This window comes from Cynocephalus volans, chromosome 3 (assembly GCF_027409185.1).
Source record: "Cynocephalus volans isolate mCynVol1 chromosome 3, mCynVol1.pri, whole genome shotgun sequence".
NCBI lineage: Eukaryota > Metazoa > Chordata > Mammalia > Dermoptera > Cynocephalidae > Cynocephalus > Cynocephalus volans.
Window position 1 is genome coordinate 81,981,535 of NC_084462.1, and position 23,688 is coordinate 82,005,222.

The window sequence follows — 23,688 nt, forward strand, 5'->3', positions numbered from 1 at the left end:
CAGGGGGAAGTGAGTCAGACCCTGCACCTGCACCCCAAACCAGCGCCACCCAGGTGAGCAAGCCTGCCCACACTGGCGGCAAGCACCAGCGGAACTGCATGGCTAGACGTGGCCTCTCACCCCTTCTTGGACCCAGGGGGTTGCACCAGCCTACAGGGTCCAACCTGCCGAGTTTGGCCTGGCAGAACCACACAGCACCAGGGGCTCACTCTACCACCATAGAGTCTGGAACAGAAACCAAGGTAGTTTAACATAACCACCACCACACCTACTGTCAAGCAAAGACAATTCACCTCCACAGTAGCAACCAGGGCCACTCCACAGCCAACCTCAATGTAATAGAAGAAGCAAACCCTCTACCAAATGACCAAGCGTCAGTGAAAAAAACACTCAAAGCACAAACAATCAAGAAGAAATGACACCACCAAAAGAGTACAGTAATGCTCCAAAGTCAGACTCCATGGATCACGGAATCCTTGAAATGTCTGCAAAAGAATTTTGAGCAATGATCTTAAGAAAACTTGAAGAAATAAAGGAAGACTCAATCAAAGAACACAATGAAACAAGAAAAAACATCTAGAATATAAAGGAGGAAATCTACAAAGAGATTAATACCTTAAAAAAGAGTGTAGCAGAACTTCTAGAAATGAAGGACTCGCTCAATGAAATAAAAAACATAACTGAGAGCCTGAGCAGGGTAGAGCAAGCAGAAGAAAGAATTTCAGAGCTTGAAGATGGTCGTTCGAAATAACTCAGGCAGACAAAAAAAAAAAAAAAAAGGAAAAAAGAATTAAAAATAATAAGGAAAATCTAATGGAGATAGCAGACAACCTCAAGTGCTCTAACATCCAAATTGTGGGCATTCTTGAAGGGGAGGAGAAAGGAAAAGGTACTGAAAACCTACTCAAGGAAATAGTAACAGAAAACGTCCCTGGTGTAGGGTAGGATACAGACCTTCAGATACAGGAAGCTCAAAGGTCCCCAAACAGATTCAATCCCAAAAGATTCTTCCCAAGACACATTATAGTTAAATTTGCAAAGCTCAAAGACAAAGTGAGAGTTCTACAAGCAGCAAGAGAAAAGCGTCAGGTCACTTATAGGGGAACTCCCATCAAACTAACAGCAAACTTCTCAACTGAAACCCTACATGCCAGAAGAAAGTGGAATGGTATATTCAAAATACTAAAAGAAAAAAATTGACAGCCAAGAATTCTTTACCCAGCAAGGCTCTCTTTCAGAAATAAGGGAGAAATAGTGTATTTCCCAGACAAACAAAAGTTGTGGGAGTTCACCACCACAACTTGCAAGGAATTCTCAAGGGAGTCATTCATCTGGAATCTGAATAATGATGACCACTATCACAAATACACAAGAAAGAGCAAAACCCACAGTTAAAACAAAAATGCCAGCAAGAAAGAGAAAGAAACTAAATCATTCCACCTTTAATTCCCAATTAACATTGAAGAAGAGAAATAAAAGGGGAAATAATGATCAAAAAATATGTAAACCATCTAAACAAGAAGCAATTAAATGACAGGAATTAAGCAACACTTCTCAATAACTGCTCTAAATGTGAATGGACTAAACTCCCCATTCAAAAGTCACAGACTGACTGACTGAATTAAGAAGCTAGACCCAAGTATATGCTGTCTTCAAGAGACTCACCTCACCTGTAGATATACACATAGACTAAAAGTGAAGGGATGGAAAAAGATATACCATGCAAATGGAAACCAAAAGCAAGCATGAGTAGCTATTCTTATATCAGACAAAATAGACTTTAAACCAAAAAAACATAAAAGAAGACAAAGAAGGCCACTATATAATGATAAAGGAAACTATCCAACTAAAAGACATAACAATCATAAACATGTATGCACCCAATACTGGAGCACCAAGATATATTAAGCAAACACTCTTAGACCTAAAGAAAGAAATAGGACCTAATACATTAATAGCTGGTGACCTGAACACCCCTCTCTCAATATGGGACAGGTCTTCCAAGCAACAAGTCAACAAAGAAACACAGGATTTAATACATACCCTAAACCAAATGGACTTGGCAGACAAATTCAGAACATTTTATCCAACAGCTAAAGAATACACTTTCTTCTCATCAGCTCATGGTACATTCTCCAGGATAGACCACAAATTAGGTCACAAATCTAGTCTCCACAAATTTTTAAAAATCGAAATCATTCCAACTATCTTTTCAGACCATAATGGACTAAAACTGGAAATAAACAATAAGCAAAACGCTGAAAGCTATACAAATACATGGAAACTAAATAATAGGCTCCTGAATGACTTATGGGTCCAAGAAGAAATTAAACAGGAAATCAAAAAATTTTTAGAAACTAATGAAAATAATGATACATCATACCAAAACCTGTGGGATACTGCAACAGCAGTACTAAGAGGCAAATTTATTGCGGTAAATGCATATGTCAAAAGAATGGAAAGACTTCAAATAAACGACTTAACACTATGCCTCAAAGAACTTGAAAAACAACAATCCAAACCTAAAGGTAGTAGATGGAAAGGAAGAATTAAGATCAGAGCAGAACTAAATGAAATAGAGACCCAAAAAACAACAGAAAAGATCAACAGAACTAAAAGTTGGTTTTTCGAGAAGATTAATAAAATAGACACCCCATTAGCTAGGTTAACAAAAAAAAAGAAGAGAGAAGACCCAAATAACAAAAATCAGAAATGAAAAGGGAGACATTACAACTGATACCACAGAAATACAAAGAATCATTAGAGACTTTTATAAACAACTGTATAACAAATATGAAAATCTGGAAGATATGGATAAGTTTCTAGACACATATAAACTACCAAGACTGAACCAAGAAGAGATAGATAACCTGAAGAGACCAATAACAAGCAAGGAGATTGAAGTGGTAATTAGCAATCTTCCAACAAAAGAAAGTCCAGTTCTGGATGGCTTCACGGCTGAATTCTATCAAATGTTTAAAGAGGAGTTAATACCAATTCTCCTCAAACTATTCCAAACAATTGAAACAGTAGCTACTCTCCCAAACTCATTCTATTAGGCCAACATAACTCTGATACCAAAACCAGATAAAGACACAACAAAATAGAAAATTATAGGCCAATATCCTTGATGAACCTAGATGCTAAAATCCTCAACAAAATATTAGCAATTAGAATACAACATATTTAAAAAACTATACACTGTGATCAAGTGGGATCTATCCCAGGGATGCAAGGATGGCTTAACATACAAAGTCAATAAATGTGGTAAATCACATCAACAGATTCAAGGACAAAGACCATATGATTATCTCAGTAGATGCTGAAAAAGCATTTGACAAAATTCAACATCCCTTCATGATAAAGACTCTCATCAAATTAGGTATAGAAGGAAAATACCTCAACACAATAAAAGCTATTTATGACAAGCCCACTGCCAGTATCATTTTGAATGGGGAAAAATTGAAGGCCTTCCCCTTAAGGACAGGAACAAAACAAGGATGTCCACTCTCACCACTTGTATTTAACATAGTACTAGAGGTACTAGCTAGAGTTATCAGGCAAGAGAAAGAAATAAAGGGAATACAGACTGGAAAAGATGAAGTCAAACTGTCTCTATTTGCAGATGACATGATACTATATATAGAAAAACCTAAAGACTCTATCAAAAAACTCCTAGAGCTGGTTAATAACTTCAGTAATGTTGCAGGATACAAAATAAATGCCCCAAAATAAGTAGCATTTATATACTCAAATAATGAATAAGAGAAAGAGAAATAAAGTAAGTAAGCCCATTTATAATTGTCACACAAAAAATAAGATACCTAGGGATCCATTTAACCAAAGAGGTGAAAGACCTCTACAATGAGAACTACAAACCACTTCTGAAAGAAATTAAAGAAGACACAAAAAGATGGAAAGATATTCCATGCTCCTGGATTGGAAGAATTAACAATGTGAAAATGTCAATACTATGCAAAGCAATCTACAGATTCAATGCAATCCCCATCGAAATACCAGTGATATTCTTCACAGAAATGGAAAAAACAATCTTACCTTTCATATGGAAAAATAAAAGACCCCAAATAGCCAAAGAAATCCTGAGCAAAAAAATAAAGCCAGTGGCATAACTCTATCTGATTTCAAATTATACTACAAAGCTGTTGTAACCCAAACAGCATGGTACTGGTACAAAAATAGACATTCTGACCAGTGGAGTAGAATAGAGAACCCAGAAATCACTCCTCAGGCTTATAGCCATCTGATATTAGACAAAGGCAGCAAAAACCAACATTGGGGAAAAGATTGAATCTTCAACAAGTGGTGCTGGGAAAACTGGATATCCATGTGCAGAAGAACGAAACTAGATATGCACCTCTCACCATATACTACAATCAACTCAAAATGGATTAAAGACCTAGATATAAGACCTGAAACTGTAAAATTACTAATGGAAAATATAAGTGAAACACTTCAGCAGTTAGTCAGGGAACAGGCTTTATGAACATGAGTCCGAAAGCACAAGCAGCAAAAGAAAAAATAAACAAATGGGACTACATCAAACTAAAAAGTTTCTGCACAGCAAAGGAAACAATCAACAGAGTGAAAAGACAACCTACAGAGTGGAAGAAAATTTTTGCCAACTATGCATCCGACAAGGGATTAATATCCAGAATATACACAGAACTCAAGCAATTAAACAGTAAAAAAAAAAAAAAGACCGAATTAAAAAATGGTCAAAGGAGCTGAATAGACATTTTTCAAAGACATACATACAAATAGTCAATAGATACATGAAAAAACATTGAGATACCACCTCACTCCAGTTAGACTGGCTATAATCAAAAAGACAGTGAATAACAAATGCTGGCAAGGGTGTGGAGAGAAGGGAACACTACTGCACTGTTGGTGGGACTGTAAATTAGTACAACCACTATGCAAAACAATATGGAGGTTTCCCAAACAACTACAGATAGATCTTCCATATGATCCAGCAATCCCTCTTCTGGGTATATATCCAGAGGAATGGAAATCATCATGTCGAAGAGATACCTGCACTCCCATGTTTATTGCAGCTCTCTTTACAATAGCCAAGATATGGAACCAACCTAAATGTCCATTAATAGATGATTGGATAAGGAAACGGTGGTATATATACACTATGGAATACTACTCTGCCATAAAAAAGAATGAAATACTCCCATTTATAACAACGTGGATGAACCTGGAGAAACTTATGCTGAGTGAAATAAGCAAAGCACAGAGGGATAAATACCGCATGTGCTCACTCATATGTGGGAGACAACAGAGAAAGGAAGCACGGAAAGAAAGATCACAGTAGTGCTGTGGACTTAGAGAGGCTACATAGTGGGGGGAAGGGGGAAAACTGGGGGAGATGAGGGGTACAAAAGAAATTTCTGGTAAGGGGTATGCCCCCAGTATGAATTTGGTCTTCACATCATGGGCAGGAGGGGTGACAATTAGCTTTGTATCTCATGAATATTCTTAATAAAAAGTAAAAAAATAAAAATAAAAATAAATAAACTGAACTCTCGTATCCCTTCATTGCTACAGGCAGCAGAAGTCAGAGCATGTATCAAAATGAAAGGCCTTAAAACATATCTATTATTTATTCCTTAATAAAAAGTCCCTGAAAAATTGTGTGTGTGTGTGTGCTGAGTAACATACAGCACCTAAATCAACTATTTTAAAGCCAACTCATTACCACATAACTGGTTTCCCCTTCCCCACTAATAGACAAATATGTAAGTCCAGAACTTTAGCGAGGTAGTTAGTATTAGCACTCACCCCACTTCTATCAATGAAAAAAGGAAAAGGAAAAAAAAATAATAAGTTTGAGGCTAAGAAAAATAATTCACCCAGGGTCACAGAGTTATGAAGTAGGAGTGCCAGAAACAGAACCCAGACCACTTGGTTTTAATGCTCAAGCTCTTAAATTCTACACTATTCTACCTCACAATACACTACAATTGCTAAGTAAATTGTTCTATTTATCATGTCCTATGTCTTCCTTTTCTTTTTACCTTTCTCTCTCTCTCCTCCCATTCCTTCAGTATATGGCGAAAAAAAATTTAAGACTTTTTTTTTTTAGTTGTGAAATAACTAAGGTTAGGGGGTTAAAAAGTACAAGCATTAAGATTCAGAATATCTGAGTTCTCGGTCGGAGTCTGTCAGTAAATAGTCATACAGTATCCAAATCTCACACGTATTTTGTACAGATAGCATAAATCTCAACCTAGCCAAATATCAAACTCTCTAAGTCTGTTTCCTCATCTTTGAAATAAAGGGACTGGAAGCAAATGATAACTAACATACCTTTCAGCTTTGAAAATTCTATGATACTGCAAAATATGTAGGGAGGAAAGCAAAAATGTAAGTGACTGTTTCATTCTGCAAACCATATTACAAAGAGAAGAAAAAAACATACTGGATATTAAACAATTTTTAAAAAAAGCACCCAAACTCCACTCAACTGAATGCTGCTTCTTTTTCAAAAATAACTACCACAATAGATTATATATAACCCGAAAATTTTTCATGATAAAAATGCCAACTGCTAGTCACTGATGGTGCCTATAAGTATAATTCCTATTAGTGGTTTCTTACCAGTGAACTCAAATTTACCTTTTAAATTACAGAAGGACAAACTTTGCATCTTAGAAAAGAATGTCAACAGGAGACCTCTCTCTCCTGTGAGCCCTGTCATAACTCTCACCCCAGGGTGCAAACCCCAATGGCACTTCAGTACTTCCGTTTAGAGCTTGGCATAGGTTCGGTAATAGAGCTAAGAGAACAGGAAAACCAGGATGACACGGCTCCTTGAAATTTCCTCAAACTCAAATGATCAAACATTTCAGAAACAGAATTGTACATCAGAAAATATAACCATGAAAATGTACATTAAATTATTAGATATTTGGAGGTAATAATGGTGGTAATAACAGTAACAGCAATCACTTATAGCTATTATTACATTTCATCTTCACCAAAAACTCTGTAAGATATGTGTAAAATTATCATAATTTTAGAGATGAGAAAACTAAGTCACAAAGAGGTTATGTGGCTTGCCTAAGGTCACATAGTACAACTTTCCAAAGCCTGTGATCTTAAATACAATGCCTCTCTAAGCAGAATCATCAGGATAACAGATTTATAAGTACATAAGAAAGGCTTACTACTATTAATGCCAGCACAACCTATGTCAAGCATCATCATCTTAAATCAACTTTGATTTTCCTCCCTCAACCTCCAAATCCAATTAATCTAATAAATCTAATTATTATTCCCCAATATGATTAAATTCCACAAATACATATAGAAAGTACCCATTAGCACAAAGTACTATGCTAGGCAGAGACAAAACTTTTATATCAGAGTTTGGGAGGTAAACACTTTTGCTTTACCAAGAAAGAAATGGACAGTTGAAGGAGAAAAGATACTGATTTTATTTATGCCCTGTACGAATCTAAAAGAAATAAACGTATGCATATTAAGCATAATTGAGTTTGCAAATAATTGTCATTTATTACACTTAGAATGTAGCATATTTGCATATTTATTCATTCGTTTAAATTTCTGTAATTGTTACATACAGATCAATTGGAAGAATTTTGAGATATGTAGGTTTAAAGCCAACACTTACATAACACTATGTTCCAGATGCTGAGCTAAGCACTTTGTATATACTGTCTCATTTAATCATCACAACAACCTTTTGAAGTAGTTATCATTATCCCCAATTCACACATGAATAAACTGAGGTACAGAGGATTTAAACAAATTGTCTAGGATCACATGGGTAATGAGTGGCAGAGCTAGCATTCATACCCAGGCAGTCTAGTTCCAGAGTCTGTGCTCTTAACCACTGCCTACTGAAGAGGGGCCAAAAAAAAAGAAAGAAAGAAATCAGAACTAGCATTCATACCCAGGCAGTCTAGTTCCAGAGTCTGTGCTCTTAACCACTGCCTACTGAAGAGGGGCCAAAAAAAAAGAAAGAAAGAAATCTGAAACTAGAATCATTAACACTGTAGTAAAAAGAATTATGATATTCTCTGACCTTTATTCCTGGTACAACAGAAAATATAGAAAACATTTCTTTGCAGTAAAGGATAAAAAATAAAAGAGGGAGGGGACAAACTCTCTAACTATACCTCTTAATCATGTCTAAACTACCTGAGATTTTAATCGCTCCTTTCAGTCTCTGGTACTTTGCCTTGATGATCACTTTCACAAATTTCTAAAACTGGAAGTGTTATTCGCATCAGAATGCTTCTTTTAGCTGTTTATATGTGTGTTTGTGTTCTGCACAGGTAGACAGTAGACAAAGAGTGCAGAAGCCAGTACTCTAACAAAGGTAAAGAGGTCTGTGGGTATAACCCACAAACGCTGTGTTCCTTCCCTCTGAATGTCTCAAACATGTTCTGTTTCAAATCCATATTTCCTAACACTGATCATGTCTAACACTTCTTCTAAAACCAGTTAGGTATAGTGTCTATTTCTCTGTGTCTACCTAACAAAAACTCTTCACCAAATGGTTTGCTGTGGGTAGTTCTCATAACTAGAAACATAATCACCGCTACACTGAAGCTACTTAACTGGTAGATTTTATAAAATTAGGGACAGACACACCAGACTGGAGTTCTGCTGGAGTGACTTTTCCTTCTTCTGAGAGAATGGGCATAAGACTAACAGAGAGAGGAGAGGTTTGAGGCCTCTAAACTATATGACTGAAGTGGGGCTCACTTACACATCAAGCCTACTATAGTAGAATGGTCTTAGAATTAGATTTAAAGTCAGGACTTATAAGACAAACAGTGAGCACAGTAAAAATTTCCCTCGAAAAACTATTTTAAAAATATTAAGTTCTACCTCCATGATTTTGTGTAGCCATTCCTACACAGTAATGTGTGTAGTAATATACAGTATTAATACAGTTCATGTCCAAATATGGTTTTACATTACTGCAAAAAATTATTCTCTCTCTCATAGTTTTGAGTAGGGAAGGGAACGGAGAAAAAAGCAGCAAAGATACTTTAATCCATGTAAATTAAAGAAACGTGTTTTGTAATTCCACTAAACTACTCATTTTACAATTTCCTAATACCTTTTTTTGTGGCCTACTAAGCATTCTCAATTTTTTTTATTGAAATGTATTGATTATACATATTTGTGAGTTATATTTCAATTCATGCATACAACATGTGATGATCAAATCACGTTTTCAAATTTTATAAAAAGTAAAATTAAAAAATACTGAATATCAACATATTTTTAAACAATGCAATTTGCTGAGATGGAAATGTAGTATTTATACAGTATGATAAAGTCTAAATAAATTCCGTTCATATTTCTACACAAGTACCTGCAATTTCATTAAAGTTTAAAGTGACATTTTATAAACAATGTGTCAAAACTGGGTTTTAGCCAACATTAACATTTATTTCTGAATTTAAGAGCCTCACGTACTAAAATAGTCAGGAGAATGAACAGTTTGGTCAACTGAGATTCCTTTTTTTTTGGTGGCTGGCCAGTGTGGGGATTGGAACCCATGACCTCAGTGTTATAAGGCTTTGCTCTAACCAAGTCAGCTAACCAGCCAGCCCCCTGAGATTCTTATTAACAAAATTATATCCATTTATGCTTATAATTATGGGAAAAAGGGGTCATAATGGTGAATGGTGTTTAATGATGAAACTCTAAACGTTGATAATCTTCCCATAAAGGAGTGCTGAGGGATGTTTCAAAGATAACCATAAATGTCTCCCTGGCGAGAAGAGTTGAGAGAGAAACAGTCTGAAATCGGATCCAGATTTTTGTTCTTTTTTAAAAAAACAACTATATATACTCACACACGTATACATATATGTATATATACACACGTGTATATATATGTATATACATGCATGTATGTATATACACACACGTGTGTGTACGTGTATGTGTATACAAGCTCATTAAACCATTTTAGGTTCAGACCATGAGTAGGACAGAAGAAAGAAAATTAGGGAAAGAGCAGATTTCAATGGGAACAAATATAAAGAAGGGTAGCACTGAATCACCACTTTATCTGATCTCTCAATAGACAGGTAGGAATATATTCGTATATGTGGTTCTATGATAGACTGGGAGTATCCAGAGAGTAATCTGGGTTTTTAAAATAGTAAACTAGTTTACTACAGAATCAATTTAACTTTCACTGCAAACAATATACACTCAAAAAAATAAACCAAGAGTAAAAAAAACAGCATTTCACATTTGATCTTTAGATCAAATAGCAAAAAGAAAAGCAACATTTGCTGTGATTCCATCTCTAGAGGCAAACTTAATTTCAGAATTATGAATTACATGAGTGTTTGGATACATTATTATGTTTTTTTCTCCTAAAATCCTATGTAGTACTCAAGTAGAAAAAAATTGAAAGCTTAAAAGGGAAATAAATATAAGGAACAAAGTCACTATTTAATTTTCAGAGGCTTGACTTACGTCGAGCCTCTGAAAGAAAATAATCCAGTATTAATAAATAGTATTGCAAATTTCCCATTATGTAAAACTGCTACTTCCAAAACCTAAACAGAAAATCTCCCTCTCCTACTCACAATATTATTCAAAGACTCGAAAAAATTTAAAGGTGGAAGGAAATTTGGACATCAACCAGTTTAATTACCCCCAAGATAAAACAATAGTTTCCAAAATGAAATGGCTAGTTCACAGCAGAGTCAACAGTAAAATCCAAGTCCTGAGATACCCAGCACAGGGCTCCTTCCGCTCCAATGTAGCTTACTAAGCCATGGATTCCCAAAAGGGAAACACAAAAAGCCATGTGTAACAGTCTCTATATACATCTTTTTTGGATTCCACATGACTATCCCAGTTCTTCCCAAAGTATTTAAAGTAAATTAAACATAGGCTACAGCCAAATAAAACAGCAAAACCCATATTTTAAGAAGCACTTTAACTCGGCATTTTTCAGTGCAAAACAGTGTAATCCATACTGAGACTATAAGCTCCAATCACATATTCAGTTTTTCTCCCAATCTCCTTTTAGGGTTAAGCACCCATAAATTTTATACTTGTCTATCTTTTGGTCAATTCCAACAGAAATAAGAAATAGTTTATCATTCATTTAAAGTATGGCCTTTTGGAAAAGTAACTGTTAACCTCGCCGATTCACTAGGGAGTCTGGGAGCACAGTGTTTAATTTCACTGCAATTCTTTGATCTAATTTTCCATCTCCCAGTCTCATTCTTAAAAGCTTTTGCAGCCAAGGGCTGCCCCCTCCGCCCACAACCAGGCAAGCAACAGAGCACGCCCAGGGTCCTGAGGCAGGAGCTGAGGGCTGCCCCCCGCCCCTTGCCTACAACCAGGCAAGGAGCACATCTAAAACACCACTTCCGCATGGGTGGTCCACCACAATCACTGCTGTAACCACAGCTGCTGCAAAAGTGGCTCCACCCCATAGGAGTAGCCACAGCCACCCTGCAGGTGGTCCATCAGACACTCGACAGCATTGACACAAGGAGAGTCACCAGTAGAGACCAGAAAAAGAAGAAGACATCTATTTTCATCTCAAAGTACTCTTTAATTTCCCCATGATTTTTCTTTTTACATATTGTTTATTCAGGACAACGTTGTTTAATTTCCACACATTTATGAATTTTCTAAATGTCCTTCTGTTACTGTGGTCAGAGAACATGTTTTCTATGATCTTAGTATTTTTAAATGTATTAAGACTTGTTTTATGGCCAAAAATAATAAAAATTTAATAAAATAAACGCTTTTGGAATTTTATGTTTGTTTTTTGCTGGAAAAGGCTCTAACCTTTTGACCTTTCAGTGTGTAGAATGTTAGCTTGGTCCTTTTTTCTCTTAATTGTCAACCAAGAAATGTCATCCAGTCTGTTCTGATATGCTTCCAAGAGACAGAGCTATAGAGTTCCTGACATAAATGGCTGATGACTACTAGAAAAGGAAGGGAGAATGGGAGGATGGAAGACAGTGCTTTGAAAGCCACTGCCACCTCGTAAGGCAAATAACACACAAAGAAAATGACTACACAGATGGTCCCCAAAGGTTTTTGACAGTGCAAAAGAAATACACATTCAGTATAAATTGTACTTGAAATTTGAATTTTGATCTTTTCTCAGGCTAGAGATAAGCATTGCAATACTCTTACATGAAATATTAACACTTTATTATAAAATAGGATTTCTGTTAGATGATTTTGTCCAACTGCAGGCTAATGTAAGTGTTCTGAGCACGTTTAAGGTAGGCTAGGCTAAGATATGATGTAGGTTAGGTCTATTAAATGCATTTTCAACTTTACAATATTTTCAACTTAATGGTGGGTTTACCAGAACATACTCCATCAAAAGTCTAAGAGGATCTGTGTAAGTATGGAGAGCACCTAGTAAGGCATTCCAGGCTCATCCAACTTTAGTAAAGAGTACCGTAGGCAGTCCGGGTACAGACATAACATCAAGAATATTTCTGTAAGTGTAAGAAATACAATAAATCCCCAAAGTACGATAGTTAATAAAAAGAATTAAATCTACTAGGAAGGTACTGGGTTTTCTACTATATTTCCATGAAAATAAGTTAATCTTCATTTCTCTTAAGAAATAGTTCATATATGAAAGAAATTACTTATCCTGACAAATTATCTTTACAGTTTTAATCAAGAGTTCATAAGCAAACTTACTCTAGATGAATCATAGGAGGGGCTTGGTTGACCACTTGTTCCCCAAGATGTTGTACTTCCTCGTTCATCCATACCTAAGGAGAGAAGACAGTGAAAGATATAAACCCCAAAAGATACTTTGGTGGATTTGGGGGGGGGGCATGGTACAGCAGAGTACAATTCAGCAAGTGCTACAGCAGTTCCTCCTTATCCATGGTTTCACTTTCAGTGGGTTCAATTACCTGACATATAATAAGATATTTCGAGACAGAGAGAAACCATATTCACTTAACTTTTATTACAGTACATTGTCATAATTGTTCTATTTTATTATTATTGTTAATCTCTAACTGTAAGTAATTTATAAATTAAACTTTATCATAGGTATGTATGTATGTATAGAAAAAAAAATAGCATATATAATGTTTGGTACTATGCACAGTTTCAGGCACCCACTAGGAGTCTTGGAACATATCCCTGGCAGATAAAGGGAAACTACTGCATTAACATTTTTGTTGAACTGGCTATCAATCCTTGCATCAGAAACCTGTAGAAAATAAGTTACTTCAGAGTATCTTCATTACTGCTCCATTAATTCCCATACAATGCCATGTATAGATATATTATGGAATTTCAGAATCAAAACATTTCTTTGGAGACTTTAGAATGGGGCATAACAATGTAGGTCTCTCCAACTCTAGAGGTGATCTCTATCCACTGCTACTTTGCTACTTCTATAACTCTCAAACTTTCTCTTGTTTAGTAATGCCTACATGAAAATATTAAGAATTCAGGTCTTATAAGACTTGGAAAATGAAGCAAGTCAAACAGCCATTCAATTTAACAAAATAGGTTTGAATCAGAGCATTAATTAGATATTCTTAACTGAAGAGAGCAAACTAAATCATACTATAGTTACATCAAAACTAAACAAAATGCAATGACAACTCACCCTAGTAATTTTGTAACATTTCAATCTCCTCTAAAATTACACACAATCTGATTCCAAATAAGTAAATGTCTACACTTTCTACACTTATGAAAGTTGCAAAGGAAAACTCAAATTGAGAAAGGATCAGTAAACATCAGTAACAAAACAATTTATTGTATTCCTTAATGCACCTTCTGGAACTTAGACTCCATTATTTTCACCTCCTAATCAGTCCCCAGAAAAAGCTGGAAGTGTTGGAGATCTCTCAGTCATTTCTACCTTTTCTGTTTTGAAAACTCCAGTCTTTTTCATCTTTGACTCCTAGGAAGGTACACTTTCCCAACCCCTTCTGAGCTTCTTTCTATGATGAAATACAAATAACTGACTTCTTCATTTTATTCTTGCATGAGAAAAGCCTAGGTGTTACAATAACAACATTCTGCTAAGTTGGAACCTCTTTTTCTCTCAAAATATGACTGGAAGTCCTCTGTGATTTAAGAGAGAATGTGGTGTGTAATAAATTAAATGCCACAAACTCTCCAGTAACTTGCTGTGATTCCCAAGATTCCTTTCTATGGGCAAAATTGCCAATTGAAGGGATGTGTGACGAAAAACTGGGGGGGGGGGGGAGAGTTACAATTTCCAAAGCAAAATGTACTAATTACTAATTCAGTTATTAGAACCCTAATTTATTATCTTTATGAATCTGTGCTTCCTGTATCAAGTGAGTAATATACATTTTAATAACTTTTTTTTTTTTTTTTTTGTCTTTTTCGTGACCGGCACTCAGCCAGTGAGTGCACCGGCCAGTCCTATATAGGATCTGAACCCGCGGCGGGAGCATCACTGTGCTCCCAGCACCGCACTCTCCCGAGTGCACCACGGGGTCGGTCCAACATTTTAATAACTTAAAAAGAGTTACTAGGAAAGATGTGTCTTTAATAGTACAGACAACATTCCAGGCACAATTTTAAGTGAAACAGAACCTTTGCATATGTAGAGATTATATGTAAAAATACACTATTTTGTTCATTCTTAGAGAATTCTTATGAAAGTTCCAAATTTAGGAAAGATTCTACAAGTTTGGGGCATGTCACATTAAAAAAATCACTTTGTTACCATCTATTCAGAATCACCAGTTACAAGTGAGCCATTTTCCAACCATTTTCTTTGCAATCAACACTGTAGATAATAGCAGAAAGGATTATTTCTATGAGACCCAATCCAAGACAAAGGCGGCTATTTAAAAGCCACTAATATATAACAACATATGAAACTGAAAATAATTTTATGAAAAGTTGTATGCAGAAAAAAATCATACTTTCATTGAACATGTTATAAAAATGTATTTTCATGAATCCTTTCCTAATGAAAATAATCAGATCATAATTTATTTTTTATGACAACTTTCTTATATCAAATAAGTAATAAATATGAGGCTTATGTGCAATTTTAAACACATTTATAAAAAAGGGGGTGGGATGGGTGCCACTGGCTACAGATAACATCTTAGGCAAAATCGAATAGACACATGAAATTCTGTGAAACCACATACTCAATTTTCATCAAGTGACACCAATTCCTTTCATAAGTGAAGAAAAAGCAAACATTAATTAAATAAAAAGGCAATTAATTAGGTGATTGAGCCACCAGCTAAAGATAATACCACTGACATTGGACATGGCATGGTGTTCAAAGGATGCTATAGAATGACAAGGTTTTAAACTCAGAGCTCTATAGTTTTATTGTTAACATATCTAGACTGAGTAAAAAGTCGTGGCTGGCACTGACAAAGGCAAGAGTCATCTTTTAGCATCAATGACTCCTTTCTGCTGAAGACAATGGCTGTACAAAAACAGAAATATGACAGGAATAATAAAGTTTCCAAAACTTCAGCCATGAGACTAAGGTAAGCAGAAAAAATAAATTACACACAAGATAGACTTCATAACACAGATATTATACAAATAGATCAAAATCTGAAAATCTATTTATTGACCAAAAAAAATAAAAATAAAAATAAAAATAAAAAAACCCCACAAAACACCATACTTGCAATACAGTGATGAGGGACAAAGACATCTCTGTTAAGATATCTGAACTATCATTCCCATATATTTTTTTCATTCCCGTTGTTCGCATGCCAATTCAACAATTTTAGAGAAGTTAGTTCCTTGATTCACAGATTAAAATGGTAGATATAACAGAAAGTTTAGCAATAAATACATGGTGGAAACACTTTGAGTCTTGTTTGACTTTGTAATAAATTAATCTATTCTGTTTCAATTCAATAGGATTTAAAGGGGAAATCACTAATTTAACTAATAGAGACTTAACTGACCCTTTTCTTTTTTAATGTTTTATATACAGAATCTCTTAGTACCTGCTGTTTTGAATAAAACCAATTAAACAAAACCCAATATATATGAGAGTACTTCAAAAAGTTCATAGAAAAATGGAATTAAAAGATAATTCAAATCTTTCCAAGAACTTTTTGAAGTACCCTCATATTTTGACTCCATGTGCCCTGTTTTAAAAATGTTATTTTTATTTAATATTTTCCTGTAAAGAACAAACATTACATTTTAGACCTCATAGCTAAAAACAATGGTTTGTGAATTTAATGAGTGCAATCTGCCTCATTCTTTTTAAAACACATTTAATAGGGAAAGTAACTAAATGCAAATCATAACTTACCACATATACAGGCAGTTCCCTAAGACGCTGGGCCCTTGAAGAAGGAATAAAAGGTGGAAAATGAATTTTCAAGATGTCACAGTATAAGACTCTTAGATGAACAGGTAAACTTTTTGGCCAAGTCCAATATATGGACTTACTCCCTTTTCTATGAAGAACACAGATATTATTCTACCTGCTTCTGTTCCACTGCCATCATCATTTGTTTTTTATTAAGAGTACTGTTTTTCTGGAGTCAATCAAAAAACCATCTCTATCTAGCTTCTATCCCACCTCTTCCCTTTCATCACGCTAGCAGAGAGTCCTATAAGATTCTCTAGGTTTTTATCCACTAGCAAAAACTAGAAACAGATTTGGGGGAGGGGGGCGTGACTTTTCTGTGCCCTAAATATAGAAACAGATTTTGGGGGAGGGAAGTGACTTTTCCATGCCCTAAATACCTGTGTTCCCCCCCACCCAATATAGGCCCTGTAAACAAAGATTATTAATAGTGCAGAGTCTGAGGATGTAAAGCATCACTCAAGATTTGGCTCAGATGAGACCTATGTGGAAGAAAAATTGGTGAATCAGGAGCAAAGCTGCTGACATGAAGACCCGCTCCTTCTCCTTCCACCTGCCACTATCCGACCTATCACTAAAGACCCTGTCACCATGAACTAAGACTAAGGTAAAATGAAAAGCATCGCTGGAATCGGGAAAATATCTTAGGTAGTGGTGGAGAGTCTCATGAGTTGAGAAAGAATGAAAGGAAGAAAGAGACAAAAAGAACAAAGAAAGGTGAGGGTAGTTAGGATATCCCTGTAGCCTTTTGCTGCAAGGAAAACAAGTCAATACAGCCACACTGCTTGGGTATCACACATGAGAGTCTATCCCTGTAGAAAAGGGACATATGTGAGGATTCTTCAAAAAGTTTATGAAAGACTTGTATTACCGTTTAATTCTATTTTTCCATGAACTTTTTGAAGTACCCTCAAGTAAGGTTGGGAGGAAGACTATTATAGGGGATTTGATATACCTCTCTCTCTCATTCTCTCTCTCTCTCTCTCTCTCTCTCTCTCACACACACACACACACACACACACACTCTGCCTCTAGTAGCACTGAAATCAAGTTTTTCATTTTAGCAAGTAAAATGTATTCCAAAAATATCAAATCCCAGCAGTTTCATAAATAAGAGAAAGATAATATACTTTGCAGGATTGCCATCTGCTATAAGGCGATTCAATAAATGATCTGAAGAAAGGAATATGATTGGCAATAACTATATCAGATAACCAAAACTATGAATGTGTCTTTCTTTAATAGTTTCTTTATTCAGTTTTATTTGTGGAGTAATGATATTCCTTAGATAAGACTCAAAGGCTACAATCAATTGTAAATTAATATACATCTAAAAACTCACCACAAACATTTTTATTGAATTTTTCAGATTTTAGATACCCAAGAAATAAATCTACCAATGTATTTTCCCAAACATTCACTGTGAAATAGGATCAATTCTTTTGCTATAATCCTACATATTAATGAAAAACAAAAGGGAAAAGCTAGGGAAACATTAAAATTGTAAGGGAATTTAAGAGAAGTTAAGACATGCTGTCTCATATAAAGTATATAACATTGGTATAGAGATTTTTTTTTTTTACTTATAAAAAATTGAGATTCTGTGCAATGAATTGTAAAATAAAACAATCTAATTTAAAAAACAAAAAGTACATTATATAAGAAAATAGGACCAGCAAAAAGATTAGAAGGAATAGCCTCTCAAATCATCTCTTACAATTCAGTCACAATGTTTGTTTGGCATTGTTGAAAACAAAGATTTACAAGTAAGGATGTTCTATTAAAGTCTTTAGTGCCAAAGTACAGTAGTATAAGGAAATGAGCACATGGCTAATTTCATCAAGAAAATGACTAATTGTGAAAATAATTTCCAAAGAGATTTTTCGATATCATTGTTACTAGCTACATCATTCTGATATAAATTCCACAAAAAGTTAAACCTAAACCTGAAAAGCCAGTGATTTAATGAAAGAATTAAGAGTATAGGGCCAAAAGAAAATCCTACGTCTATCTCTTTAAGAAAAACAGAAACTGCCTGATGGCCAGGGATTGAAACTAGTAAATTCCCAGAAGGCAATCTGGGAATTGTCTAGTAACCTGGTATCTTGAGGATTTGTTCTGACTGTCTGAAGAGACATTCCATCCCTGACAAAATCTCTTGAACTATCTCTAAATCTCCCCTAAATTAGCTGTTAAGTTTCTGGAAACAAGGAAGGGCCCTCCCACTGTACCTGAGAAGCAACTGGAAGTCTAAATACCAAAGACCTGCACCTAAACACCAATGCCAGTTATTTTTTCCCATAGAAGCACTAAAAACTTAGTCAACTCTTTAAAAAAAAAAAAAAAAAAAAGCTTCACACCTCTCTTCAACTCTGGATAAAGTCTCACCAAAAAATTACCCTTCTTAGTCTCCAAAGATACAATCCCATTAAATTTCCCTTGTAAACATTTCCAAAATTTGACTATGATAAACTATTTTTAACAGTCAAACCATTTCTGACAGGGGGTTACTACAATAGCTTCCTATATGGTCTCCCTTCTCCTACAGTCTGTATTCTCTGCACAGAAATTTAGAGTGGCTTTTTAAAAAACAAATCAAGTCACGTCAATCCTGTGCTCAAAACGTTCCAATGACTTCCCATATCATTCAGAATGAAATCCAATGGTCTACAATGTTCTACAGGTTCTGTCCCACCTCTCTGACCCCATCTCCTACTATTCTTTTTCTCAGATAAATTTATTTCAATCATATTGTCCTCTGCTTTTGCTCAAACACACGAAGCACTCTGCCTTGGCAGGACCTTTCCACTTGCGCTTTTCTTTTCATAAAATGCTTCCCCCTGGCTTTCTGACTGGTCTATTCCCTTAATTTCCTTCAGGTTTCTGCTCAAATGCCATCTTATTGAGGGTGGTGTTGGGGGGTGTTTACTGTCTTTTCCCAATAGATTGAAAGCTCCAGGAAAACAAGGATGTAGTCTGTTTTGTTCACTGTTATATACCCTGACACACAGTATGCACTAATAAATATTTTGAAAGAAATCAATGTATAAAGTGGAAATAATACAGTTTAATAAAAGTAGAACTGAAACTACTTCCCTATTTATTAGCTTAGCACTCCTCTTTAAACTATAACCAAAATCAATTCTTAACAACTGAATAGTACTTTGAAAAGCACAGGGAGAAGTGGTTACAACATAAATGACTATGAATTTTACTACCCCCAAAGAGCGAAAGTTGTTAAAAAAACCTTTTGAGAAACCAAAGTCCTCACTAGTTTGATGGCTATACCAGAGAGTCCTTACCATGACTCTGCAATGACCTCATCACATGGCCAAAGAAAAACCACTCGGTATTCATTATTGTACAGATTAAAGTATGCGGATGTAAAAGGCATTTTAAATTTTAAAAAGTCCCAAAACATTTCATGTATTCAGTATGATGTTAGGATGTGTACAAATGTGGTAAGAAATATAACAACCAGTCACTCACTCATCATATTATTTCTACCATGGCAATACATCTTGCTAGGCAACAAGGCCTACTGTGAGGAATCCTCACAGCGCCAATTGTCTAGGTCTTTTAATCCTGTTCGTGACGCCAATTGTAAAGCTAGGCAACCACACTAGTTGTCAGGCTCTTTTAACCTGCTGGTAATCCTGCACCAACTGGGCCGATGGTTGAGCTTGGGCCGGGTCTGGCGTTCCTAGACCCCTCAAGCCCATTCACAGACTGGTCACAAACCCTTCACACACCAGGCTGGGTCACCAGACCCCTCCACGCAGGTCTATAAGCTAGGCAACCAGCCACATGGTTCTTGGAAACTGCAGGTCTGGAAAACCATGGCCGCACAGGGCAGGCACCTGAGGCAGTAAAAGACCACCCAAAGTGGCACCACTGTGCAGGTGCACTTACTCCACCCACACACACAATGTTTACTGAACCACCCTGAACTGGCTCTGAGGCGAGGGGAGCCTAACCAAATTGTTCCATTTTCCCCAACACAATCTTTCTAGTAACTATCCCATTTTTTCTCTTTACATATACAGTACTCTGGTTCAGGTCCTGTGTATTGGTTAAGTCTTCTATTAGGCACATTCTAATCCACAGTTAACACTGTCAGCACACATATCTTACCATAAACACATGCTGGATCAAATTCATTCACTCCTCAAATGTGTGACCCTCTGCTACTTCAGAAATAATATTCACACTCCTGAGCATGGCATTATTCAAAGTGGCCTCAACCTACCTTTTCAGCTTCACTACTTACTATGTATGTCCCTCCATAAACTCAATGCTCCATCCTCAAAATATGCATAACTTCCCAAACATGTCAAGATTTGTCACACATTCATATTCTACTCCTACTGTTTCCTAGCCCTAGAATAACCACCCTCATCTTTTCTCTTACCTATTCAGTTTCTAATTATGAATCAGGCTAAGATCAAATGCCCCAACCTCTATAAAGTGCTGTCCACCAACAAAGTCTAAATTAATCAAACTTCTTCAGAAATTAATTTGCACTTATTTTGTTTTGAATACTGATGGCTGTTTTCATGTATATCCTACCAACAAAACTTTATAGCAAGGAGCATACCTTGTTTATATCTATGTTCTTCTGGTACTTAGCAGAAGTGTGGTATTCTGCATTGATATGTTTACAGAATGGTTAAGAACATGTAAAATGAATGCATTCACATGATAGTCTGTCATAAGAATTTGGGAACTAAAAGATAAGTTAAAAAGAAGAAATCCAAATTAGAACAGTGATGCCAAACAATTTAAGTAGATTTACAAGAATTAGTAAAATTATTATTATTATTTCAAAAGGAATATTACATTTAAATGCAGATTACAAAGATTTTGGGGGAAATCTCAAAACTGACCCAGGGTGCTTTGCTTCCAATATGGTGCAATAAACTCCTACAATAGCTACTATAAATCCTGGAGGTAGTGGAGAAAAAATATACACAGATAGATAGATAGATAGATAGACAGACAGACAGACAGACAGACAGACAGACATATCAACTACATAAAGACTCTGGAAAGTGAACAAAAACAAGCTGATTTTGGAGGGAAATATAAACTTGGAAGAAAAGATTAGAATGGGTGATTTTCTTTTTTAAACAGCTTTTAGGGACCAGCACAGGTAAGTTTCCCATTCTGAAACTTTTGTCTTGCAGGCAAGCAGCCATAACCTGTAGCAACTAAAATTCCTGTAGATAACCCACTGTCTTTCTGGCCTGAAGAAAAAGATGATAGAGCCAAGACAACCATAGTCACCAGAAAGTGAGGATAGAATCCCAAAAGGGAGAGAGCCAGAAGAAAGGAGTCCCCAATATTTGGTATATCTCTGTCTTTGGCTGAACTGTGGAGCACACATTCACAGGGCATGCCCAAGGCAGTTTGCAGCTGAAGCTAAAAGAATTAAATTGAGATGAGAGCAGCTGCCAACCTCAGGCAAGAGAGAATTTTCACTTTGAGTTTAACCAAATTAATAGCTCACGTCAAGGGTTCGAATCCTCATACTGGCCAGCCACCATGAATAAATGAATAAAATAAATAGCAAAGAAATCAAAACTCTTTGGAAGAACAAGGAACCAAAATTTCCACAAATAACATTCATAATATCTAAAATTCCTTGACAGTAAAATGTGACCCCATCTCAAGAGAAAATATAATGGACAGAGGCCAACCTCAAAGTGACCCAAAATGTTGGGATTTTTCAGACAAGGACATTAAAGCATACACTATATGCTCAGTGAAGGATTTCTGTTTGTAATGAATGAAAAGTTTGGAAATCTCACAGAAAAAAAGAAAACATTTAAAAAAAGAACAAATTAAAATATCTGAAATTTAAAAAAAATTTTCTTGATGGGCTTGAGAAAGGATATGACAAGGACAGGAATAAGTGAATTTGATAACAGATCAACAGAAATTATTCAATTGATAAAAAGAGAAAAAAGATTAAAAGAAAATAAATTGGACCTCAGGGAAGACATTAAAAAGTCTAACATAGGCACCATGAGAGAACAAAGAGAATAGAGCAGGAAAAAATATTTGGAGAAATAATGGACAAAAAAATTGGTGAGAGAGAAATTTACCAATTAAAGACTACTCAGTGAAGCACAAATAGAATAAAGACAAGGAAAACCATACATAGGCATATCACTGCCAAGCTGCTGACAACCAAAAATAAAGAGAAAACCTTGAAGTGGCCAGAAAGAGACATATCACATAGGCAGAAACAACAATTCAAACTACTATAGACTTGTCTTCAGAAACTATGGATGCCAGAACATGTGGAGAAACATCTTTAAAGTGCTTGCAGTAGGGGGCAGGGGAGAACACTATCAACCAGAATTCTATATCCAGCAAAAAAACAACTTTCACGAATGAAGGTAAAATAACATTTTCAAATAAAAGAAAATAAAGAGTTCATTTTCAGCATAAGTTCAGTATAAGAAATACTAAAAGTTCTCCAGGCTGAAGGAAAATGTTAGAAGGAAACCTGGATCTGGAGGAAGGAAAGAAGAACAACAGACAGTAAATAAAAAGGCTATTTTTCCCTTTTAATGTCTTTAAAACACATACAGCTGGTTTAAAGCAAAAGTAACAATCTCTCACAGGAGTTACAATGTATTTAGATGTAAAACACATGACAACTATAGCATACAGGAAGGCAGTGAGTAGACCTATAAGGTAAATAAGACCTACAAGGTCAAGAGAATTCTGCATTTTATATGAAGTGGCACAATATTAACTCTAAACAGACTGAGAAGTTAATGATGTGTATTAACACCCCTACAGAAGCTACCAAAAAGAAAAAAAAGAAAAAAGAAAAGAAAACCTAAAAAAGCAGAGGCATTGCTAAAAAGCCAGCTAATAAATTAAAATGGAGTCCTAAGATCCAAAAAAAAAGAATGGAGGTACAGTCGAACAAAACACAAATGGAACAAACAGAAACAAATAAATTAGTAGACCTAAATACAGCCATACAATAAAACATCCCATTTTTGACCAGGAAGAAAGACAAACAAGAGAAGCAATCAAATAGATACGCCTTCTTTCAGTGAGAACACACCTAGGCTTTGTGAGCTCATAACGCTGCTCTTCCTCAACAAGACAATTATGTTTGGGTTTGGTGGATAGAAAAGGAAGACGGAAACATTACCAATTGTACTTACACATTAAACAAAAAAACATACACTACTTTACCAATGTGAAAACTACATACAAGGTTTTTTGTTTGTTTTTATAGTACCCATTAGGATCATAAGTCAGTACGAACAAAGCAGTTT

At 35.6% G+C, this 23,688-nt stretch overlaps 1 protein-coding gene across 4 annotated transcripts in view; it reads right to left on the bottom strand.

Annotated features, from left to right (window-relative positions):
• Positions 1-23,688, bottom strand: part of TCF12 (transcription factor 12) — a 395,187-nt gene that overhangs the window by 234,510 nt on the left and 136,989 nt on the right. For all 4 annotated transcript variants that reach the window (XM_063091485.1, XM_063091487.1, XM_063091488.1 and 1 more), the window contains one exon: positions 12,718-12,791. In XM_063091485.1, coding sequence (XP_062947555.1) covers positions 12,718-12,791 — 74 coding nt within the window. The remainder of the gene's footprint in view (positions 1-12,717; positions 12,792-23,688) is intronic.